Genomic DNA, 21,480 nt, shown 5'->3' on the forward strand with positions numbered 1-21,480 from the left:
TTCAACTTTAGTTCCTGAGTATGCATCAAATGGAGTAAGTTCTTAATTCGAGCAAACCGGCTAGGCTGAGGTAACTCCTCATGCCATAGTTCCGGGCAGTATTTAGGGCTTTCTCAAACTAGGCTACTATATAATTCAGCTAAGAATTGTAGTCGCAACTTATTAATTAGATAATCAAGGAGATGGTTTATTTTTAAGCTTGCAATTTAGATAATCCAGTTAAGGATTTAATTCGCCTAGTTTTCAAATTAGATAATCTAGTGAAAGATTTCAATATATAACCATCCCATTTTATTCCTTTGGAATTAAAATGTACGTAATTTTAGTATTACTAATTCGAGTTAGATAAAACTAGGACATCGTCCGAAAATGGTTTATGATTGTAGACTCTGTCTACCTGTAAATAGATATCTTCCCCTATTTTGGTTTGAAATTACTCGAAAACTATCTCCATTTACTTTGAGCATTAATTTATGTTGATATAGGTAGGTTCTCATTTCCTATATAAACTCACCCCATTTATCTTAACAGTAAAATTCCTATACCTATTCCTACTCACTTACGTTCCCTAGTCTAAAAATTTTCCTATTAATAAATCAATCTATATCACAATGGGCAGGTTTTTTTGGATTTTAAAATTTTTAGAATTTGAATGATGTTTTTTTTGAAGGAAGTTGATTTTGAAAAAGAAAACAAAACAGACCCAAGCGAGGGTGAAAGCTCTTGAAAATTTGTGTTTCGAGATGCATAAAAACGATGTTTTTATTGTGAAAAGTTCATTTTTTGCCTTTAAAACTTGATTTTTATTATTTTGAAATTTTCATTTTGCCTAAGCCCGAGCGAAGCGAGGGCAAAAGCTTTTGAAAATTTGAGTTTCGAGAAGTGAAAAATAATGTTTTCCTTTCATCTCAAGTCCTTATCCAAAATTTGTAATTGATCGTTTTTTCATAATTCCAGGGATTTTGCGTGAAAATTACGAAATTCCCTGACTTTTCCAGGTTTTCCAGACTTGTGGACATCCTGTAGAAGTTTTTCTAGTCTCAAACCGCAGTTCTCAAAGTGCATTTGCAAGCAAGATAGGGGTGCACAAAGTTTTTAGAAAAATAGTTGGAATAATAAAGTTCGTGCAGAGATAACTTGAAAACTAAAAATGGCAATGTTTTGGAACTTTTGTCAGTTTGTGGGGCTATAGAAGAGCTTTCTGGGAATGTGGTGAAAATCAGTGTCACCACCTTTTTGAGTACCAAAAATTAGCTGAAAAAGTTGAAAAATGATATTTCTCCATAACGTTTAGGGTTCAAAATTAAAGTATAAAATATTTTTAAAATTATAAAAAACCTGAGAAGATCAGAACATTACTAATTTTTGGAACTCCAGATCGCAGTAGGGGCCGGTCCCTTGTTTTAATTGTCTCAAAATTCATTACGCTTTCGATAGGTACGAGTACTTGATCGGATTTTTCTGAAAAAAGATGGAATTTAGGGGCTTGTTTAAATGAAATCTAGGGCTCTTTATTTATTTTGCAATATTATGCTTTAATCTGTTGGCGCCACTGCAAGGCCTTGAAACTGTGGAGAATTCTACAGTTCCCATGAATTTGAACTCTGCTGGCCTCAGGTCCTTCAAAAAATTATCTGCTCTGTTTTCTTTTTTGAATGTATAATTTTTAAATTCAGAAAACTTCTTCAAATGGATTGATTTGTTACTTTTCTAGAGTATTTCTGGCATTGTTCATTTAAGAATACAAACAATAAAGAAAAATACGACATCTGTTAGCCATGGGACTTTAAACCTCAGGGTCAGGGGGGAATTCCTCATTCTCGTTAGTTTTATTCGCCCCTCTATTTTTTAATTGAACTTCTTTTGTTCGTCTTCAGAACTTCTTTTTGAGAATTTTAATTTTTGGAAAATTTCAAACCATTGTCCCTTTAATTTTTTTACCTGGCAACTTTCAGAATAGCCAAGTGCAAAGTAAATGCCATCCTTTCGTGCGTAAATGATCACATGAGCAAAGTTTCATTCCAATCGGTGACTGTCACGTGCTCATTCCCTTATGAGAAATGGAATGTATGTGTACCTAAACCTACAAATGAGAATATTTATCGAAAAATGAAACCGAAACCAATAATGATAGCGCCATATCCGACGTAGAAAACCCTCAGCATGGAAAATTTTCTCCTTTTTTTTTATCATAATCGAATAGTAATCATACACAGAATCAACTTCCCGTGTATTCTCGACATTATCACCAGTATAAATACGAAGTTTATTGTCCAGTCAAATGGAGATCACCTTTGCCCTGCTTTCTGCGCGTATTAACCGCACATTTCGATAAACCCCCAATCAGTATAAATGGTAGAAGGCATTCGTACACGAGTCAAGTCAAGTGCTACAATATGCACTAAAAAGACCCATATAGATTTATCGTTATTGCTTATTACTTGTATATAGTACTGCAAACAAGACGCCATTGCCATTATCGTTACCAATAATGAGGAGAAAATTTTCAAAAAATACTCTACAATTAACAACACGTAGTCGTATTCGGTAGTATTCGGGTATTTTACGCAATAAATAATTTTAAAACCGGGCGATTTAATAGTCGGAGCGTAAAAAAAATCGCCAATAAATACCGCAGAATGGCTTGCGTAATATGTACTTTTTTTTTTTGAATGGAGAATATTACACGAGTGTGCCTCGTGTGTCTATGTATTGGGAGTATAGTACGTATGTATTAAGCCTCCCGATATAGGCTGCTTATCCGATTATAAGTAATTTCGACGTTTAGACTCGCGTATGAAGTACGAAAATGAGAAAAAAAATTAATTTAAAAACAAAATAATTCTGACCATGTTCAAGGAGCAAATGGTGGAATAAGAAATGTAAATCGTGTACCTCTCGCGTAATCTGACGCAATTATAATAACAATACTAGATAAATTAGACATCTCGCGAGAAAGAAGCTAACTAAGGAAAGAGAAAGAGAGTACCTGTGTCGTAATTAAATATCGACGCTTTTATCGCGCAGATTCGCATTGAAACATGTGGATGGAAACCACGATGAAAAAATTATCAGCCAATTGCGAGCTGCCGGACGAAACCGGAACGAATCATTTTCGCTCTCGATCACTTACTTATCGTCGTCGAGTACCTACATTATATGGCATCATTTTGACCTGGTTTGTTTTTCATTTCAAAACCACACTCGCAGATTCACAGTACATCATAGCTACATTGTAATGTACCGAAAAAATTACTACAAAAAATGGCAAATAGGTCAACGAGGTGATGTTGGTGGATAGACACAGATGGTGATGAAGCCTGGGACATGGGGGCGCGGAAGTAGCCATGATGAGTGATGGGACGCTGTGTTGTTTGTCTGCAGAAATTTTCACGACAGTGTTGTTTTTATTGGAAGGATATTTCAAGAGGTAGGTATGGACGCGTGGATTAAAAAGACGCGATTCACGAACACGAGATGTAAATATCTACGACGTAATAATTTGCGTCTTCGAATACGAAACCAGCCTCTGCCATTACGATTTAATGTAGCAGCGTCTCAGTCTCGGCCTCTCTCGGCCACACAAACTTCATACGATTGCGATTACGAACGTAATGCAAAAACGTATAGTGGAGACCACGTTGCTGTAAACAAAATATACGGCGTAATTTAGGGAGAAAAAAATTCAATTTGCACCTGAACGATCGCATCATTCGTAAACGATCCTTCTCGCGTGGTACAGCCGCCGAGAAAGTGATGCTGGGAAGAAAGGAAACTGCGTTGTCATGGTAACCGATATTAAACTAAAACACCACTTCTCTATGTGCACTGCCACTGTTGTAATTTTAACAGCAGCACATACTATACAGCTCATGCCAACATTTTATACATTCGAAAATCACACAATCTGTAGAATTTTTTTTCTTCTTTTACCATTTTATACGTATACAAAAGGACTTAGACTTGGCGTAAACCGAATTAAGAACTTGGAGCAGAAAAAACCCACCGCTACAGTTTCGATTAAACGCCGAATTATGGTCGAAATACGAGTACTAATAACGGTATTGGAATTCATTACTGCGAGATGGAGATAGCTGGCATGGCGTCGTCCTGCTCGTCTTCTTCGGCCTCTCGATATCGCTAAATTAACATTACTCGATAATGCGGTTCTTTTTCACTGTTTTCTCGTCGTCGCTGGTTTTAATTATCACAACGTCACCAACAACGCTCTCCACGCGTCTCTCGTGTCCGTAGCGCAATATGTGTATGAAATTTTAATCGAATTAGTCAGCTGTGGGTCTGATGTATGGGTATCGTGTGGAAAGCCTTTCCATACAGTAGACTGACGACGCCAACCCTGTAAACCCCGGGCCCCGCAGCCCTCGGCTCCTTTGCTGCCTCATTACAGAGTGGTGTTGATTTACCTACATGTGTACTACATTACACGTGTGTACTGAACTATTATTCGAAATGTCATCCAGACAACTCACTCTGTCTAATATTTGAAGTTATAGCCACAAAAAGCCGCTAACCAGTCGTGAACGTTCTGTAAATTAGTCGGATACGGGTCCGTGACCCCGGTGAGGTGCATTACCCTCGCTCGACACTGTGTGTACGGCTGTATGTACGCGGAAATGAGACGATTTGCCTTTTTTTTCGTTCTTTCATTTCGCTCCCTAACCGGTATTTTCGTAGATGGCAAGTGAATCGAGGATGGAGGTTTTCTCCAGAGTAAGAGAATTCATAAGAGGAAACGTTGTGATGCCCGTATCGAAACGTAAATGTGTTTTGGGGCTGGCAGGAGGAGAGCATCAGCCTGAAAAAGAATTGAAAAATGGGCATTTTCAAATTAGAATTTGTCACCTTCGCCTACCACCTCATTGAAATGTTGCCTCGGGTGAAAAAATTATTCTTTATTTTTTCATTTTTCATCTATATGAAGGATAAGTAATGCTGGGAACCCCCTTCCCCCCTTGAGCAGAAATCATTTAATTTATTCAAAAATTCTTCCCTTTTTGCATCAACATTTTTCTCAATAAATATTTCCTCTTTCAAGAAAAAAATTTCCAAGGTCCTTCAAACTATTTTTGCCTTTTCATATGAAGCCCTGAAAAATCAAGAAAATAGAATAAATCAAAATTAGTCAGTTTTTTTCAACGTGTCATTTCTACATCAGAATTCCTCCAAATAACCTCCTTTTCAAGAAAAGTGAAGCTTCCTCAGACTTCCGAATAATTTTGGTCTTCTGGTACAAAGCCCCTGAAAGTTGGAAAAATTCAAAAAAATCAAGTGTCAGCCAATCAATGTTTTTGGAACATTTTAATTTCTAGGTGGAATCATTCTGAATAACCCTTCTCCCTTTTTAGAAAAATCCTATGTTCTTCAAACAATGTGGGTCTCTTTTTTCAGCAGCTGACGTATAAAAGCCTCTAAACTTGAAGAAAAAAAATTAAATATTATTATAAATTTGAGTCCATGAAATATTTGTATTTTAAAATTTTCTATTTTATTATGTAAACTCGTCTAAATAATAATGACCCTGTTTTCTATTCTGAAAAAATATTTCTCGTCCCCCATCAAACAATGTTGGATCTAAAGTTGATACATTTTTTAAAATTTTAAAATTTTGCGTCAAAATTATATTTTAAATAATCAAAATTCTGGAGAAATTGAAAAATCGAGCTGGAGGCTCCAGAACGGTTGGAAATGGTGAAATTTTCATTTGGGGGGTTAATTTTGGACAAAATACAGCGATTCGTGCGAATTTCGAAAATTTCCACGCCAAAGGGAAACTTGATTTTTTGGATTTTTTAATTTTGATAAAAGCTGGTCAAAAATAAAAACCACTCTTGAGTGTCACTCCCAAAATCGGCTGAAATGTGGATAAACTCGTTAAACAGGTCGAGTATAATATACAACTCGATCTTTAGCTGCCCAATTTCATACTTATTCACGGCTTCTGGAGCAAATTCAAAATTCTGGAGAAATTGAAAATCGCGCTGGAGGCTCCAGAATGGCTGGAAATGTTGAAATTTGGATTTGGGTAGTTAATATTAGTTTTTGGACTTATTTTAACCATTTTTACTGATCAAGTACGTACTTTAAAAAAAAAAAAAACATAAATCGCCAGAAACAGTCAATTTTGAATTTTCAAAATTTCGCTAAAAATCGAAAAATGAACTTGGGCTGCTGAAAATTTGGTTTTGGGGGTTTTAGACTATGCTCTTCCAAAAATCGCGGTCGCGTTCAAATCGGAGTGTGACACCTCAAGAGGTTCCCTTGTGTAAAAATTTTAAATTTTTAAAATTTTTCATAGTCTAGGATACGTATTTATTTTGATATTTTTTTGTCATGTTTTAGTTGTTTTAATTGCTTGTTGAATTAGTATGGTATCTAGAGTAATTTTTTCCCCAAAAAAATCAAGTTTGACCCCAACAGAGAGATCGTTGGCTGAAGAAATTGAATTTGGGCTCAAATACCCTTCTCATACATTTTGTTCTATAATTATGTACTTCAATATTTTGAAAACTATATGCAACCATGCTTGATTCACTTTGTACTGAATTCTCCGAAAATTTCACAAACGCGCTTAATTTACGGCTGAATGTATTATTAAATTAAAGTATGTAAATTTTGAGTAGAATTCCCTTTAATTGTAAATTCAATGTACAAGAAATGCTCCGTATAATAAAAAAGGAAATTTAAAGTTGTTCAACTGTACATGTCATTTTTCATTCATTGTGTCAAGTTTTCAAGTTGAAAATGCATATTCAAAATTGGATAAATTATAAGACAAGGTGTCACGTGTAAATGAGTCAAATTTTCCAGAAATTATCACGATTTTTTTGTAAATTAGTTTTAGTTTTATTTTTTATTTTTTTTTTGTAATTTCCCAGTGTTTCGTGTGCTTTGTTACGAGTATATGAATAATCATTTTCGCGGATGTGTCGTCTATTTAGAAATTGTAACGTTTCGAAATTTATTTTTTAGATTTTGAACGCTTCGTGGAAAAGTTTTAATTGAAATACTGTCATTCGCATCTAGCCTTTCGTTTTCAAGTAATTTTCATAGTTTTCTTCGAGCGTTTTCATTCTTGAAATTAGGATGACAGATTTGTTGGAAAATTGCTCTTGACTTTTAAATTTAAATTATGATAAAATACAACAAAAATGTTATTGGATTTTTTTTTGAACTTGATACCGTTTTATTTTTAATCAAAATGGTTACTGAAGTTTTGCCAGTGTAGTTATTTATGTACATAGTTTCTCATTAGTCTTCTTTTCAGCGGTTTAGATTATAATGGCAGCGATTTTTTTCTCATGTGATTAGTATGTGATGAACATTTACTTTTCACTCACTACCTTCTATTTTGAAATACCTACCAGTATCATGATATACTTATTGGCATAATCCATAAGTGAGAGAAGTTGAAGTGTACCTCTACCTGACAAGGTTGATTTGTGTTGTTGACGTTGTCCAATTGTCCATTCATTGGTTGACATTCTCTCTGGATAAGTTAATACTATCATCTATTTACATACAAGTTTTTTTCTTTTTTTTTTTGCAAAAAAACGTCGATTAATTTGAGTCTTAGTCATGCGTATTATCGTCTAATTGGTAAACATAGATCAATGTCTAACGAAGTTTACTTGACATTGAATTTCTTGGGAGCAGGAGCAGCGCAGTGGGGCGAAGATTTTACACATAACTACTAACTATGTAAACTGCCTAATGTATACTATGTATTCTCTCATAGAGACCAGGTACGTAGATAGGTAGGTACCACAATCTAGCAAACGAAATACTCGTTTTCATCAAGTTGTGAGGCACATATTGTGCCAATATAACCCTCGAGGGTTGAGTGTAGGTTTTGAATAGGCAAAAAACACACACACTTGAGATATCGTATGTATTATATTCGGTCATCGCGTTCTTTAGCGGTTTAATTACCGCCTCCATGTGGTTGTTGAAATGACGACAGCGTTACTATGTTAGGAAAAAAAACAAAAGGTAGGGTTTCAAGTACTGAAAGCTTCGAAATGTTACTTGTTGATGAAGGATACTTGCTCTGATGAAGGAACACACGGTGGTAAAAGTTGGTAGAGTACATCGATTCAATTTTTAATAGCCATTTAACCTCAAAACCCGAGATAGGTCTGAAAGAGGGGTGCAAAATTGAACATTTTCAAAAATTACGATATGAGTACATATAAAAATCTGGGGCTTTGAGAGCGCAGAATTATTCATTTTTATAATGGGCATTTCTCCCCAAATCCCAAAATGAGCCCCAGAGAGGAAATTCATACAATATGAGTTATCAAAATTGTGTTGAATTCATTTTAAGAGTAATTTGACCCAAATCTCAAAGTAGGCTTCAAAGGGGAGGTAGGTTTTTCAAAAAATTCATAGTGTTTGGGAAGCGTTGAAATGACCTTGAAGAACTTCTTCCACTTTTATCTGGCAAATCGGCATCCTCAACTACAGGGTGCCCAGAAATATCGTGAACCCCTAAGAAAGTTTTCTTATTAAAAATATATCGTAGGTTGGCAATGCGAAATAGATCCATATGATTAGTGGAATGTTATCACCTCAGTCTCACAACCAATCATGCGCTATCATAACTTTTTTATGGGTTCACGATATTTCTGGGCACCCTGTATGCTCTTTAGTAGGTACTAGGTACCTACTTTTTTGGAATACCGATTACCTATGTAGAAATTTTTGGAAACAGCTCTGCTGTCAATCTTTCAAGTGCAAAAGTCTTGAGAAATAACTGGCCCATGCGATCGTGGTAACTTCCGCCTGGAAATTGATGTAAACTGGTTCGTTTTGCCGGTTGCCGGTCGATATTGCGCGATGCGTCGTGTCGTCATTGGGCGTCGTGCTCGCACCGGTATTCAAGTACAGACACGAGTACTTCCAAAGAAACGAGAACGAACGTCGAAATACGTAATGAAAATGAGAAATAAAAAATACGATGGAATAAACACGTTTTACTGGCGGCGGTATGGTCGACAGCTCCACAAATTGGCATATAAATGTAATGAAAATTAAAGCTGATAAGACCGAATTAACGAAACGAACGAAGCATCGAATGAACGAGATCTCACGTAAGCTCACGTCATCATCGGCGCAAGTACACTCTATGTAAGACGTACTATATTCGTGTATAACAAAACACCAACCCGATTCAACAAGGCGACAATATTGGATGTTTCGACGGTGAATTGGGGACAAGGGTAGGCAACAGCAACGCAACGCAGCCCGTTGCAATACGTTCTGAAATTCTGATTTGTTGGTACAAGTGACGTAGTAATAAAATGATGCGCGTCGCTCGTTAACTGATCCGTCTTCGACGCTTTGTTTCTTTCATTTCGTACGTTTTATTTGCACGAATAACGACGTCGCGACGAGGTCGTACATGGTGCGTGAACGTGTAGAATCGTATTCGCCGCAAACCGTTCGTAATTTGGTCACATTCGCGCAATTTTTTGACGTGCTTTTTGGGCTTTCAAAGCTCAGGTGACCAGCCACCGGATACAGGAATCAGGAACCAGGAAGTCAGAAAGCTACGAATCGCTCGTTGAACCGAATCGAATAATATGACGATGGGTGTGGATAAAATGTGTTCTTGAGATGGTGACCATACTCAATAATTTTGGTGTAGAGATATAGCTAAATTTTTTAGACGAAAAATTCGGGTGTGCTTGTGTCCGTGCTTGGTATACCGGTGCGGTTGCCGGTGCGTACGGTGTGTGGACGACGGCGTCGAGCCCAAGAATTATTACCAGTTTACCAACGTCTCTTCGTTTCAAGGCTGGCGACTGCATGCGTAACACTTTTTAAGTTAGTTCAATCCATATACACATGTTGTTGTTTGTTTTTAATCATATATGAAAATTTTTTCACTATACTCAGTTGTTGTAACCTCGTGGCTCGCGCATTCAGGAAAAACACAAACGCTCTGCTCGATCAGCGGGTATGAGCGCCAGGAAGATGTGCCATTTTGTCAACGCTAATTGCTGGCTTGGTCTTTTATTCCATTTTTCTAGTAGGGCTTATAATTTTAACGTCTACGACTATCATCGTACTTCCTGGTGTATTTAGTAACGCCGCATGCTTGACGACTTCTCAGCATTGATAGGTAGCCTACCAATAGCTTTACTTTACCTACTTAAGACTTTCCTGTGGTTGAATTGGAAAATGAGAGCAATGAGGTAGTTGTTGTGGTGTTGTTCACATTCGCAACAATGGACGAAGTACGATATTTTAGCTCGGTATAGAATAAATTTCGGACGAACGATTGCCTGTGACGATGCGTAGGTACAGAGAGATCCCAGAAAACATACGCAGATTACGATATGTAATTTTTATTTTGTTCAGCTGGGTTGTTTGTAAACAACCTTCCGTCTTGATATGAAACACTTGATATACGCGATCAGATTACGACCATAAACATACTTTTATTGTACTAATACATTGTACGTTGTACCCTGAGTCAGTTTTCACTTTTTTTCCAACATCCAAATGTGGTGATGAGTAATGAATCAAAGATGGCATTCGATTCTGACTATCTCTTCTCCTCCACCACTGATTAGGTTCAAATGAAGGAAGTAAGTTCATGTCTCATTTGCTTTTGAAATGGATAAAACCTGTTCGACTATCTATCAGAAATTTGTATGAATTTGAGCTGATTTCGAGTCATTCTCGTTCTTCACCAAAAATGTCACAATGTTTAGAGACACTGTACATGTGTACGTGTGTGAATTTTTGGATTTCAACTTTCATTTTCTTATTTTTAAATGACATATAATGAGATTCATTCGTTTCACACGCCAGTGCAACATTTGAGTGGAAATTCATTATGTGACCTGGGTAGGTACTTAGTTAGGTACTGGTGCCAATTTGAGGTAAACAAAATATGATGCAATCTCATCTTTACATTTCTTTCCTTGGAATGGTTAGAGAGAAGAAAAGATAGAGTGCTTCATGCTGAATTGTCCATCCCCAAGTAGCATTTTCGCCTTACAAACATTTTTTTGTTTGTTTTTGACCTGCTAGTAGATAACCAAAAATTATGCTGTTCTGTTTGGTTATCAGGTTCCCTGTTCCCTTCATTGAACATTGCATACCCCAAGTCCAGTACTACTGCAGTTTCTAATCCTATTGCAAGCATATTAAAAACTGTACTGGAGAACCAAGGGCGTGGACTTTGGAGTGGTTGACCCTGATTATATTGGATATTCTATTGAAAATGTCAAATAATTTTCATGTTAATGCAGCAGCTCAAATTTCAGCAGCATGAACAGGGTTGCTGACTCTGGAAAATGAAGGGTCAAAGTTTCCAAAGTACACTTATTTAGTTTCGATTCTGTAAGGCTGTATTTAATTGTAGGTCTTTAAACGATTCAGATAGGTAGGTAGCTTAAGTAATTGCATCATGTTCTCATGGAAATTATAAAATTTTGAAAAAAGCACAAATGAATATGCAGACATTTTTTCATGATTGCCTAATTCCAAAATTAAAGGGGCTATGATTGATTGAGATTTTTCAAGCGTTCTAGCATCTTCTATTTCAGACTTGAAAGAAATTATGATAAATTCTTTTTTTGAAGAGCATACGAAGTTATGTACAGATTGAGTTGTTTTCATGTTTTGCCTTTGGTCAAAATTGAAGGCGTATTGAGTCAGTCATGAGTTCACATCTTCGCAGCCCCATTAATAACGAAGCAGAACTACTTTGAAATTTTTCGAACCAACTTTGACTGGATGAGTATCCCATAACTTTGTCCCTTTATTTTCTAGAGTTGGCAAAACAGTTTACACGTGTGTAGTCTAGATTTTTGTATTACCTACCTGTTACCATGCGAACTTTTGAACCTTTTGAAAACTTCAAACAGAACACCCTGTATAATGAATTTCATTTAAAATTTTTGAAATTTCAAAAACTGATGTTTGCAATTTCAGTTGTATTTTTGAATTTAAGGAATATTGATCTTGGGTTTTGAGGGATTATTTTCGGCTTCAAGTCCAAGTACTAGTGGTGTAATAGACCGAAATTTCCTTCTTTTTTTCCAATTCTGATGGTATGAATGATGAAAAGTTACTTTTTAATGTCTCAGGCTGAGCAAAAAAGTTACTTCCCCATTCTATTTGAATTTTCCAACTCTTTAGAGTGTATATATATAAAGAAGAGTGCGCCAATTGCTCACATCTCACATCTCTATTTCCATATGTCCTTAATTATCACGTTCGATGTCAAATCACGTATTAATTTTTAATATTTACGAGCCATTATGAAAAAAATTAACTTTTTCGGCTTGAACGTTTGAAGCTCGTTCTTCTTCTCTATTTCTTTATAGGTTCGTGTATTGAGTGGCATTAACTGTATAACAAGCTGCATTGTTGAGTATGTGAAAGATAGGTACGTTACGGTAGTTTCGCAGAAGGTCATTGTTGAAATTACGAGAACGGATTTCGATTCAGTTCAACGTGGTTGTAATTTTTGGTTATGGAAGTTGTAAGGCGTTTTTTTCATCTACGTGCGCGAGCATAAGTGGCAACCGGTGTTGTAACAGTTCCAGATAATGTACAGATACAGAGACAGACGGTATCGACGTTTTTGATCACACTGTGTTTTGCGTCTTGTGTCTTGTACATAGTTATAGATCATCAACTTGAATATTTTTGTATTGCTAATCGTATAATTTTTTCCTGGAAATTGATTATTATCTTGGGAAATTTATTTGCTTATACATACATAGACATACCATCTCTTCTCTCCTTTCTGTATCAATTACAAAATGACACATTGATACTTATTTTTGTACGTGATGTTTTTTCTATCAGTTCTTCAGTTCGTGTTTTTGGTTCAGTTTGCGGTATGGGAAAGTAGTGTGTGGGTTTGGGTAGATTGTAACTTCAATCTTTGTGACAGAAAATAAATTAAGGACTAGGTACCGATAAGATATTTGTTGATAACTTATCCGTGAACGCCAAGGGTCTGCATTTTTGCGAACTGTTGTTCACTGATTTAAAAAAAAAATGGAGTTGGTCATAAAGTCCATAAACAACAAGCTCGGACAATTGTTTATTTGTTTTCAAATTCTAAGAATTTTTGAATTCAAAATATTTCAGAGAATTAAAAGTCTTTGATTTTTTTTTTACTTACTTGATTCATTTTTGTTAAACTCATTGTTTATTTTTTTTCACTTTGGAATAATTCACTCATCGGAAGTGACCTAGAAAGAGAACAGCATCTGCTTGGTTGCATATTTTCCGATTTTAGGTCATTTTTTTGAAAAAAAGAAATTGCCCTCGTCTAAGAAAAATTCTTTTTTCTCACTCATATTGAAAATGATCGTCAACATGCGTTGGTAGTTGAATTACGTAACCTACTGAAAAATTCCTCGGATTGTAGCTGCTCAGTCGCCCATTTCCTGATTTTGGGACATTTTTTTTTGAAAAAATTTTGGCACCAAAAATACATTTTTTTCTCACTTATTAGAAAGTCGTCCTCAGAGAGCAATACGATAGTTCTAAAAAAGTGACCTTAAAAAGATTTCTGGAGTTGGTGCAATTTGATCGCATATTTTGGGGTTTTGTGACATTTTTTTTTTGGTAAAAATTGCCCCTTCAAAGAATCCTTTTATCCCTTACTAAATATGACCAGAAATGCATTTTTTTCCTTCGGTACATTTTATACTTTTTTTGGTCAGCTGTCTCATAAGGTGATGAGAAGGCAAGCTTGTACCGAAGCAAATTCAAATGAGGACATTTTTCTATCCTTTACTCTGTGCTTCATTTCCCCTGCAAAATCTTGAATTTCTACGTTCGTCGAATATGCTTGTGAACTTCAGTCTACGAAACTTCCTCATTAATACTTTCCCTGTATGCCTGTCCACTCCCTAACACTTCAACGTGAAATTGATAACTTTTTTGAATACACAACACACTTAATCAAGTTATCATAATTCAATAAAAGTCATTTTAGGACGAACTATGGGATGCAAGATAACGATGAGTGGCGTCTAAAATAAAAGTGTTTAGCTTGATAAGTACACATTTTACAGTATGTGGAATTGTGCACATTGAAAAAATCTGTTGGTACATTTACCTACCAGTTAGGGTGAAAATTCCAGAATAACGATATGATATCCTCTTTGACCCTAATTAAATAAAATGAATAGGAAGATGTAATTCTATCGAATATCATAGCAAAATGGAGCATCGTGCGATTATTACGAATATTAGAGTGAATAATTAGCATCTTTTTTTTCATTTTGGTTATTTTTCGATTATGAAAAATTAAATCGCGATACGAATCTACGAGTGCGTAGAACGTAGTTAGATAGACCTACGAGCTTTAGCTCGGGTTCGGGTACACGTACGTCGTACGGCGTACATTACGACGTAAGTGTATAATTATCGTGTTCAGCATTATATCGTTGCATGAATAGGTATTTTTTCATTTGGACGAAATTATCATATCGCGGCGTGGCGAGCCATTATAAACGACACGACGAGGAACGATGAAGCCGAAAATAAGCATCGAAAATGCGGTTTAGAGAGAAGGGGGCCAGAAGAAGACAATCTTTGGCGAATTGTAACGAATAATACTATAAATGAACGATGGTCGGTCGGCGCTACGTATTCATGGAATGCGGATAAACGTTATCTGGCCAATAAATACATAGATAAATGGCATAGGCTATTTGGGAACGCGCAGACATTCTACAGTATAGTCATGGAATGAATCGGTATGCACCTGATGAAAAATATCATACAAATATTATGCACGAATGTCGAATATATAGGGAAACGAGTCTGGTTTGTATGTCGATTGATAAACACCAACTTCGAGTAGTATAGGTTTTTCCCTACTTATACGTTTAATGTTTGAAAACCTCGAGGGAGCGAAAAATTAAAGAAGCTTTATGACTTATAAGCGAGCTTTACGTAAAAGATGAAGAGAAAAACGTCGTCCAAGTACGTCTTTTGCGACGTAAAATTAAAACTTGTATATTCTACTCGCTAAATATCGAATATAGTGCGATAAAAACGTCAATCTTTTGGCAAATATTTAACTTTATCCTGCCATAGTTCGGGTCCAGGCTCCCTAGCTCTTCTTTTCATCTCGTCGTCGTCATCGTCATGTTTACCATGTACACCGAAGAAGACGACGAGTTCTTCGAAAGATTGATTATATAGTTGAACATTGTCTCTCTTGTGGTGTATATTCTGATATTAGCCTGTACTCTTACACCGAAGCCGAAGGTAGGAAAAACTGAAACAAGATACACGGAGTGGTACAGTTTAGATATTACCAGATATATTCGAGTCGTACTCGTACGATGTGTGTGAAAGTAACTTATAAAACTATAAATAGAGGAAACGTGCATATGAGCTACGACGACTATGACGACGGACTCTTAAATTCACATACCGAATGTAAAACCTCGATATTGTACCGGTACCAAGCACGTGTAATGACAACAGTCTAATACTACTTATACTATTTCTATTATGTCGACAGGATGAAAAAAATTCTTTCTGTGAACATTTCAACAGTTCGGTGGACTCTGGGGTATGAAACTTTTAACCGCAAATACCGCGCGCCGCGTATGCCGATAAAATTATGCAATTGCATTTTCTTAAAATAGTAATTCTCGTCTATCTGTCTTTTTTACTTATCTCAAGTCTCGTCTTCGTCCATATAACACTCGTACCCAGATAATGAGGTGTGTTTTTTGTGTTTACTCCGATTTACGGGGTGATTTATTAAAATTTACGTCTGCTTTGGTTTTTTTTTACAGGCGTATATGAAATACTCTCATTGCAGCACTCGTGTGTATATGTAGTAGGTCTGGGTACTTATATAGGTACTTAGTTATCTGCTGGCCTACTCTTGTGTTGATGATAAGCTCTAAAAGTAAGGTCTCGGTTGATTTTTTTTACTGATTGTTTCAAAATTGAAAATGTATGTACTAAGGTCCTAATAAAAGAAATAATTGAGAAATTTTATCAAAAAGGTGTGGGCATAATTGGTTGAAAATATTGAAAAATATTTTTAAAAAAATAGGCCTGAATAAGCGTTCAATCTCTGCACTCCCTTCCCCCACCCTTTTATGCCTGTTTGTAACTGTGAACCGGTTCTCTTTTTTTCTTTTTTTTTGGTAAAATTGTCGAATGGAAAATTTCATTGAATTTTATGGAGGCACTTCTGGGTTACGTTTTAAAAAAAATTATCTCTTTTTAATTATACGAAAAAAAGACGAGGCAGAGGAGGCAAAACTGATGAGAACGGAGTGATGCATCAAGCATTACGGGCACGGCTAGAGATAAAGTGTAGTTATCAATATCATTTTAAGAGACTCCTCCCTCCCTCCGCCACAAAATAATGCGTGAAAAACGAAATCTCTGTAGTAGTCTTGGACATTGTTATTTAAATCCTATATTTAGTAATGAATTATTGTATGTACTACGAGTGATGAATAATCAATTAATCTATGATTTATGTTGCTTGTTTGTTTCAGGTGAGTAGATATCAAATTTTCGCCATGAGAATAAGTGGAGATAAAAATTAGTGAGTTATTTTTAATATTTACTGGAAGAATTAGGTTGTACTCGTACATGAAAGTACGAAATGGTTATATCTTCATACCATGTTATCTTGGCATTAAAAATATTATGCTTAGAAGACCGAAAATTGAACCATTTTATTATTTCCTCCCTTTTACCTTCTGAAGGTGTCATTTTTTGAAATTGACATCCAGATCTCATTTTAGCAGCAATTTTTATGCTAGAAATGTTTATCATTTTCTGAGACGATTTGGGCTAATGTTTCGGAGGAGATAGGGTGATGTAGACAGTAAACAGTGGCGCAAAAAAGGGAGGCAAGGGGCGAGTTTCCGCTGTTAAATTTTTTTTGAAGGTGGTGAATTTCCAAAACTGATTTTTTTCCAACGTTTACCCGGCTCGTTGCTGTTTAAAGACAATAAAGCTACTGAATAGGTAGGTAGCTAGGTACATTACATACGTATAACGTTTAGTTACTTTTTTGAAGTTTTGGTTACTCAAATTTTTCAAAGTGTCCCTTTATGCTCAAAAACACTAAATAATTGAACAATTTTTTCAAAGTTGCCAAAATAGTTTCATTTTCTGCTGAAAATAGTTCTTTTTTCAGCAAAAAATTCCAAAAAGGTATTGATTTTTTAATGTAAATTTTCCATAAGTCTCGTTACGTTACCAAAAACTGCCAAATTCTCGTTTTTTAACTGAAAAGTTGGAAAGAAGTATCGCTTTTTCGACGAAGATTGCGAGAAAGTGTATCATCTATTTTTTTTGCCAAAAAGTCTTGCTTTTTGATAAAATTGTCAATCTTGCAGTTTGCCAAAAATTGTCAAAAATTCTCACTCGAGTATTCTAAAATTGATAAAAATTTCGTTTTTAGCAAAATTGCTAAAGATTTTCACTTTTTTCCAAAAATTATGCAAAAGGCCAAAGTCTTGCTCTCTTGTGAAAAATTCTCGCTTTTTAACAAAGTAATTTTTTGGCAAAAAATTTCAAAAAGCCTCACGTTTTTTCAAAATTTATCCAAAAGTCTTACTTTTTAACAGAAATTGCCAAAGTCTTTTAAAAAAAAAAAATTGTCAAAGTACTGCTTTTATCAAAAATTGTCTGAAAATGTCGTTTTTTTATCAGAAAGTTTCAAAATAGTTCAATATTTAAAAATTAAAAAAAACAGAACATGTTCTACTTTTTTTTGTGAATTTTTTAAGCCAGTATTCCGCACGAAAATCACAAAAAATCACGTTTTTTTTTTAATAAAAAGTGACCCTTATTATAGAATCCCTGGCTCAGCTCTATGTTCAGCTAAAAGGCTAAAAAGTTCTTCTGAGTAGTCGACGTCTCAAAGTGAACTTTGTTTCTGCTTCGATTTTCGATGCTGCTGATTTCGTATTCTAGTGATTGAAAATCAGCACTTTTTCCTCTGAAAAGTGGCTTGAAATGATTCGATTTTTCGTAGCTTTTATTGCACATAAGTACCTATATCTTATTTTGACAATCATTAAATTTTTATCAATTTGCAAAATGCAGACATCAGAAGGTAAACAGATATTTCAATTTTGAAAATGGTCTATTATGCATTGTAAAAAAAAACTCATATTTGAAGAGCATGCGTTTGCTACAATCACTATGGTTGATTTTCATTCCGCTTGCAGCTTTTCCATTTTATAAATGGTGCTTACACTAATGCCACGCGCATATTTTGTGATTTATTTGAAAATTCGTCGACCAAGACCGCGTTATGTAGCCTATACGTTTTACAAAATGGTACTCGGATCAATAAAATTTATCTGGGGTACCTCGACTTTAATTCGATTGTAATTAAAGTACATTAATTAAATAAAACGACGATTCGGCTGGGACGAGGCAAAAATTGACGAGAATGTTTAAATGCGTTTAATCACGGTCTTCGTCGTCGTCGTCGGTAGATTTGGAGAAATTTTAATTAAATTTTCAAGGGACCAGAAATGTACATACAAGTGCACATAGCATATAGGGATGAATGGTCCAACGAGTCGAACGGTTAAATGTGACGATTTTTACAAGACCCAACGCCTATTTCTAATCGTAGTACATTGCATAAGCTACAGGTATAAATTATAAATTGTGCTGCAGTAAGGTGAAAATCTCGTCGTACCATCAGTATTTTGCAAATTGGTAGGTTCTTTCTACCTACCTACCGAGACGTGTGTACATGCAAACGAGCAGTTTGGAAATGGGCCATTACGTACTAAAATTTGTTTACCGTTGCACGAATAGATGTACGAGTACAACAATGAACGAGCGAATGAATGGCTAAAATTTAGGTAATGAAATACGAGTAGGTAGCAGTATCAAACGCGTCAAAATACTCGTAATAGTGTTTCTTTCTCGTTTTAATTCGTAAAACGAGCATTTTCAGTGGTTCGAATCGATATGAGTATAGCAAAAAAAAAGAAAAGAATAGTACGACTAAGCGGTTTTTCTTTTTTACTGCACAACTTTCAGCTGCGGCGTCGAATTTTTTATGTTGGGTAACCATGTACGCCACGGTGCCCGCGAGTAAAACAAGAGAATGTAATTTCATCAGCGAATAAGACCAGCGACATGTTTTCCAATTTCTAAGCGTAAACCGAATTGAAAAATATTTAAAAAATCGCAAACTGAGTTGTCTCGGTGCTGGCAACGACATATTGTACCATGGGTACCCTTTCATATTACGTGTACCCGCCATCGCTCGCCATAAAGTTTCGTACAGTAACACGCCGATACCGACGACTACGACATCGACGAGTTACTATGGAGTAGAAAATTCAACTTAATCAAAGGTCGATTTTATTAAAAACTTTTAACCGAGTTGAAAGATGCGGTGTTGAGGAGTGGGGGCGAGGGACGTTATTTGAACTTATGCTAATACGTATGAAATCTTCCAATAATACTCGCAGAAGCGTTTTCGTTCGTAACTTTCTCTGAGGCGTGGATTCTTTCAAAACGCCAACTCTGCCTTTGATGTCAAGCCGCGTAAATGAGGTAAAAAATATCGTCTCGGCGACCCTTGTTTGCTTACGTACTGTATAAATGACTAAGGGAGATGTTCATTCGGATTTTGTTTCCGTTTTTGTGTGGAGGCATTTTTACTGCATGAAGTAGCTTAATAGGTACTTTCGGTCTGATTTTTGAGTAGGTACTTTGTTCAAGGTAGGTAGATTTGAATAAAACGAGTTGCGAAGTACGAGTACGTAAAAACGTCGAAAAAGTAGGCTTTTAGATGAAGTGCTTCGCGAGAAGGCAATTTAACAGATACAATTAAGCTTATTACAAGTACATTTAATTTGAAATGCCTTGAAAGAGGGTTAATAAGAGTGAATCGTTCGTTTGTGAACGAAATCGTCATTTTTTGAAGTCGGCGTATAATCTACTGAATTATTTGCGAAGAGCTGAAATCAAAAAATCGTTTTTAATATTTGACGAAAGCATTTTCATGCGGCTTTTAAAATTTGTTCGAATCCCCTCTGGACAATTAGCGTATTTAGAAAAATCTGGTGGGAGGGGGATCTGGGGTAAAAAATTGAGACAATTTCAGTCTCAGTCCTCTCTCCCCTTTCTCCCCTCAACACCACGCTTCGTCACGCCTCTGCGAATGATTGTCTCTGAATCTGAAAAAAATGAACTTTTTATCAAGACTTGTTTTTTTTTTAAGTCGACGTTTTTGTGAACGAATGGGTTACAAACGTTCATCGTTTGATTGATCAATTTCATTTCATCATTTAAGTGACTGTTTGAAAATGATTGAATGCTGTTTCTGCTTATTCAATTGAATTTAACCACTTTTGAACGAATCGTTCATTTATTGAATCGTTAAAATTATTCGTGAACAACCGAATCTGAAAAATGTCAACTTTTAATTGAGATTCAAATTGGATTACTGTTTACTGAGAACGAGTTGGATGTAAGCGTTTGTTTTTCAATAAATTATTCAAATAGTTCGCGAACGATTCATTTAATCAAAAAACGAATTGTTTGAAAATTCTGATTAAATGCTGTTTCTGTTTATTTATTCGCACGTATGTATTTGTATTGAGTCACCTTTACTTAAAGCGAATTTGTTGAAATCGTTCACGAACGACTGAATCTAAAAAATTATTTCGATTCGTTCACGAACGATTATTCATTCACTGAATGAAATGATTGGGGAATGATAATTGAATGTTATTTTTTATGTACTTGTTTAATCGTATTGATTCATTTTTGAACGAATCGTGTATGTGAATCGTTGAAATCGTTCTCGAACGACAGAATCTGCAAAATTGATTCGAATTTCCGATCAGGACTAAACTTTTGATCAGAATCCGAATTTGGATGGTATTCCTTGTACCTAAATGAATCGGTTGTGAGTGCTCGTTTTTTTGTAAATCATTCAAGTCGTTCGCAAACGATTCATTCACTCATTGAACGAAATTTTTTGATTAATTGAACATATTGTTTTTACCCGATCATTCGTGAACTGTGGTGAATAATTTTTTAACAGATTTGTAAGTTGTGAACTACTCAGTAATCAGCATTGAGTGGGTAATATGAATCGTTCGTGAACGTTTAATTCAACTGGCTTGCGCGCAATTTTTTGATAATTTTCTTGATTTTTCGACGGTTTTGAGGTACTGCATGAAGGGCAAATACGTACATCATTTGCAAATTCGAGTACCTAGTAAAATTCTCAATGATGCATAGAAATCGTTCGCGAACGACTGATTCAATTTCTCAAATGAATTAATTTTTTCATTTTTGAAAAAATCATAGACTGTTCAATACCGCTTCTTTGAATAACTGAATCGGTCGCGAACGATTCGATGTGTTACGGATTTCACAAATCGTTCGTAAATGGTTCATTTTTACACGTTTCAAATTACTTCATCAATGTTCGTAGATCAATAT

At 35.5% G+C, this 21,480-nt stretch overlaps 1 protein-coding gene across 5 annotated transcripts in view; it reads left to right on the top strand.

Moving 5' to 3' along the window:
* LOC135838490 (forkhead box protein N3-like) overlaps positions 1-21,480 on the top strand; it is a 68,420-nt gene that overhangs the window by 16,925 nt on the left and 30,015 nt on the right. Inside the window, exons 1-2 of one of the 5 annotated variants that reach the window (XM_065354147.1) lie at positions 9,370-9,846; positions 16,536-16,585. The exons of 2 other annotated variants lie outside the window; for them this stretch is intronic. Coding sequence is in view for 1 of the 3 variants with exons in the window: in XM_065354144.1 (XP_065210216.1) it covers positions 21-34 (14 nt within the window). In the remaining 2 variants the exon portion in view is untranslated. Of the gene's footprint in view, positions 1-5; positions 35-9,369; positions 9,847-16,535; positions 16,586-21,480 lie in introns of those variants that run through there. 2 more of the 5 variants (XM_065354144.1, XM_065354146.1) reach the window with 2 other exon arrangements.

This window comes from Planococcus citri, chromosome 3, assembly GCF_950023065.1.
Source record: "Planococcus citri chromosome 3, ihPlaCitr1.1, whole genome shotgun sequence".
NCBI lineage: Eukaryota > Metazoa > Arthropoda > Insecta > Hemiptera > Pseudococcidae > Planococcus > Planococcus citri.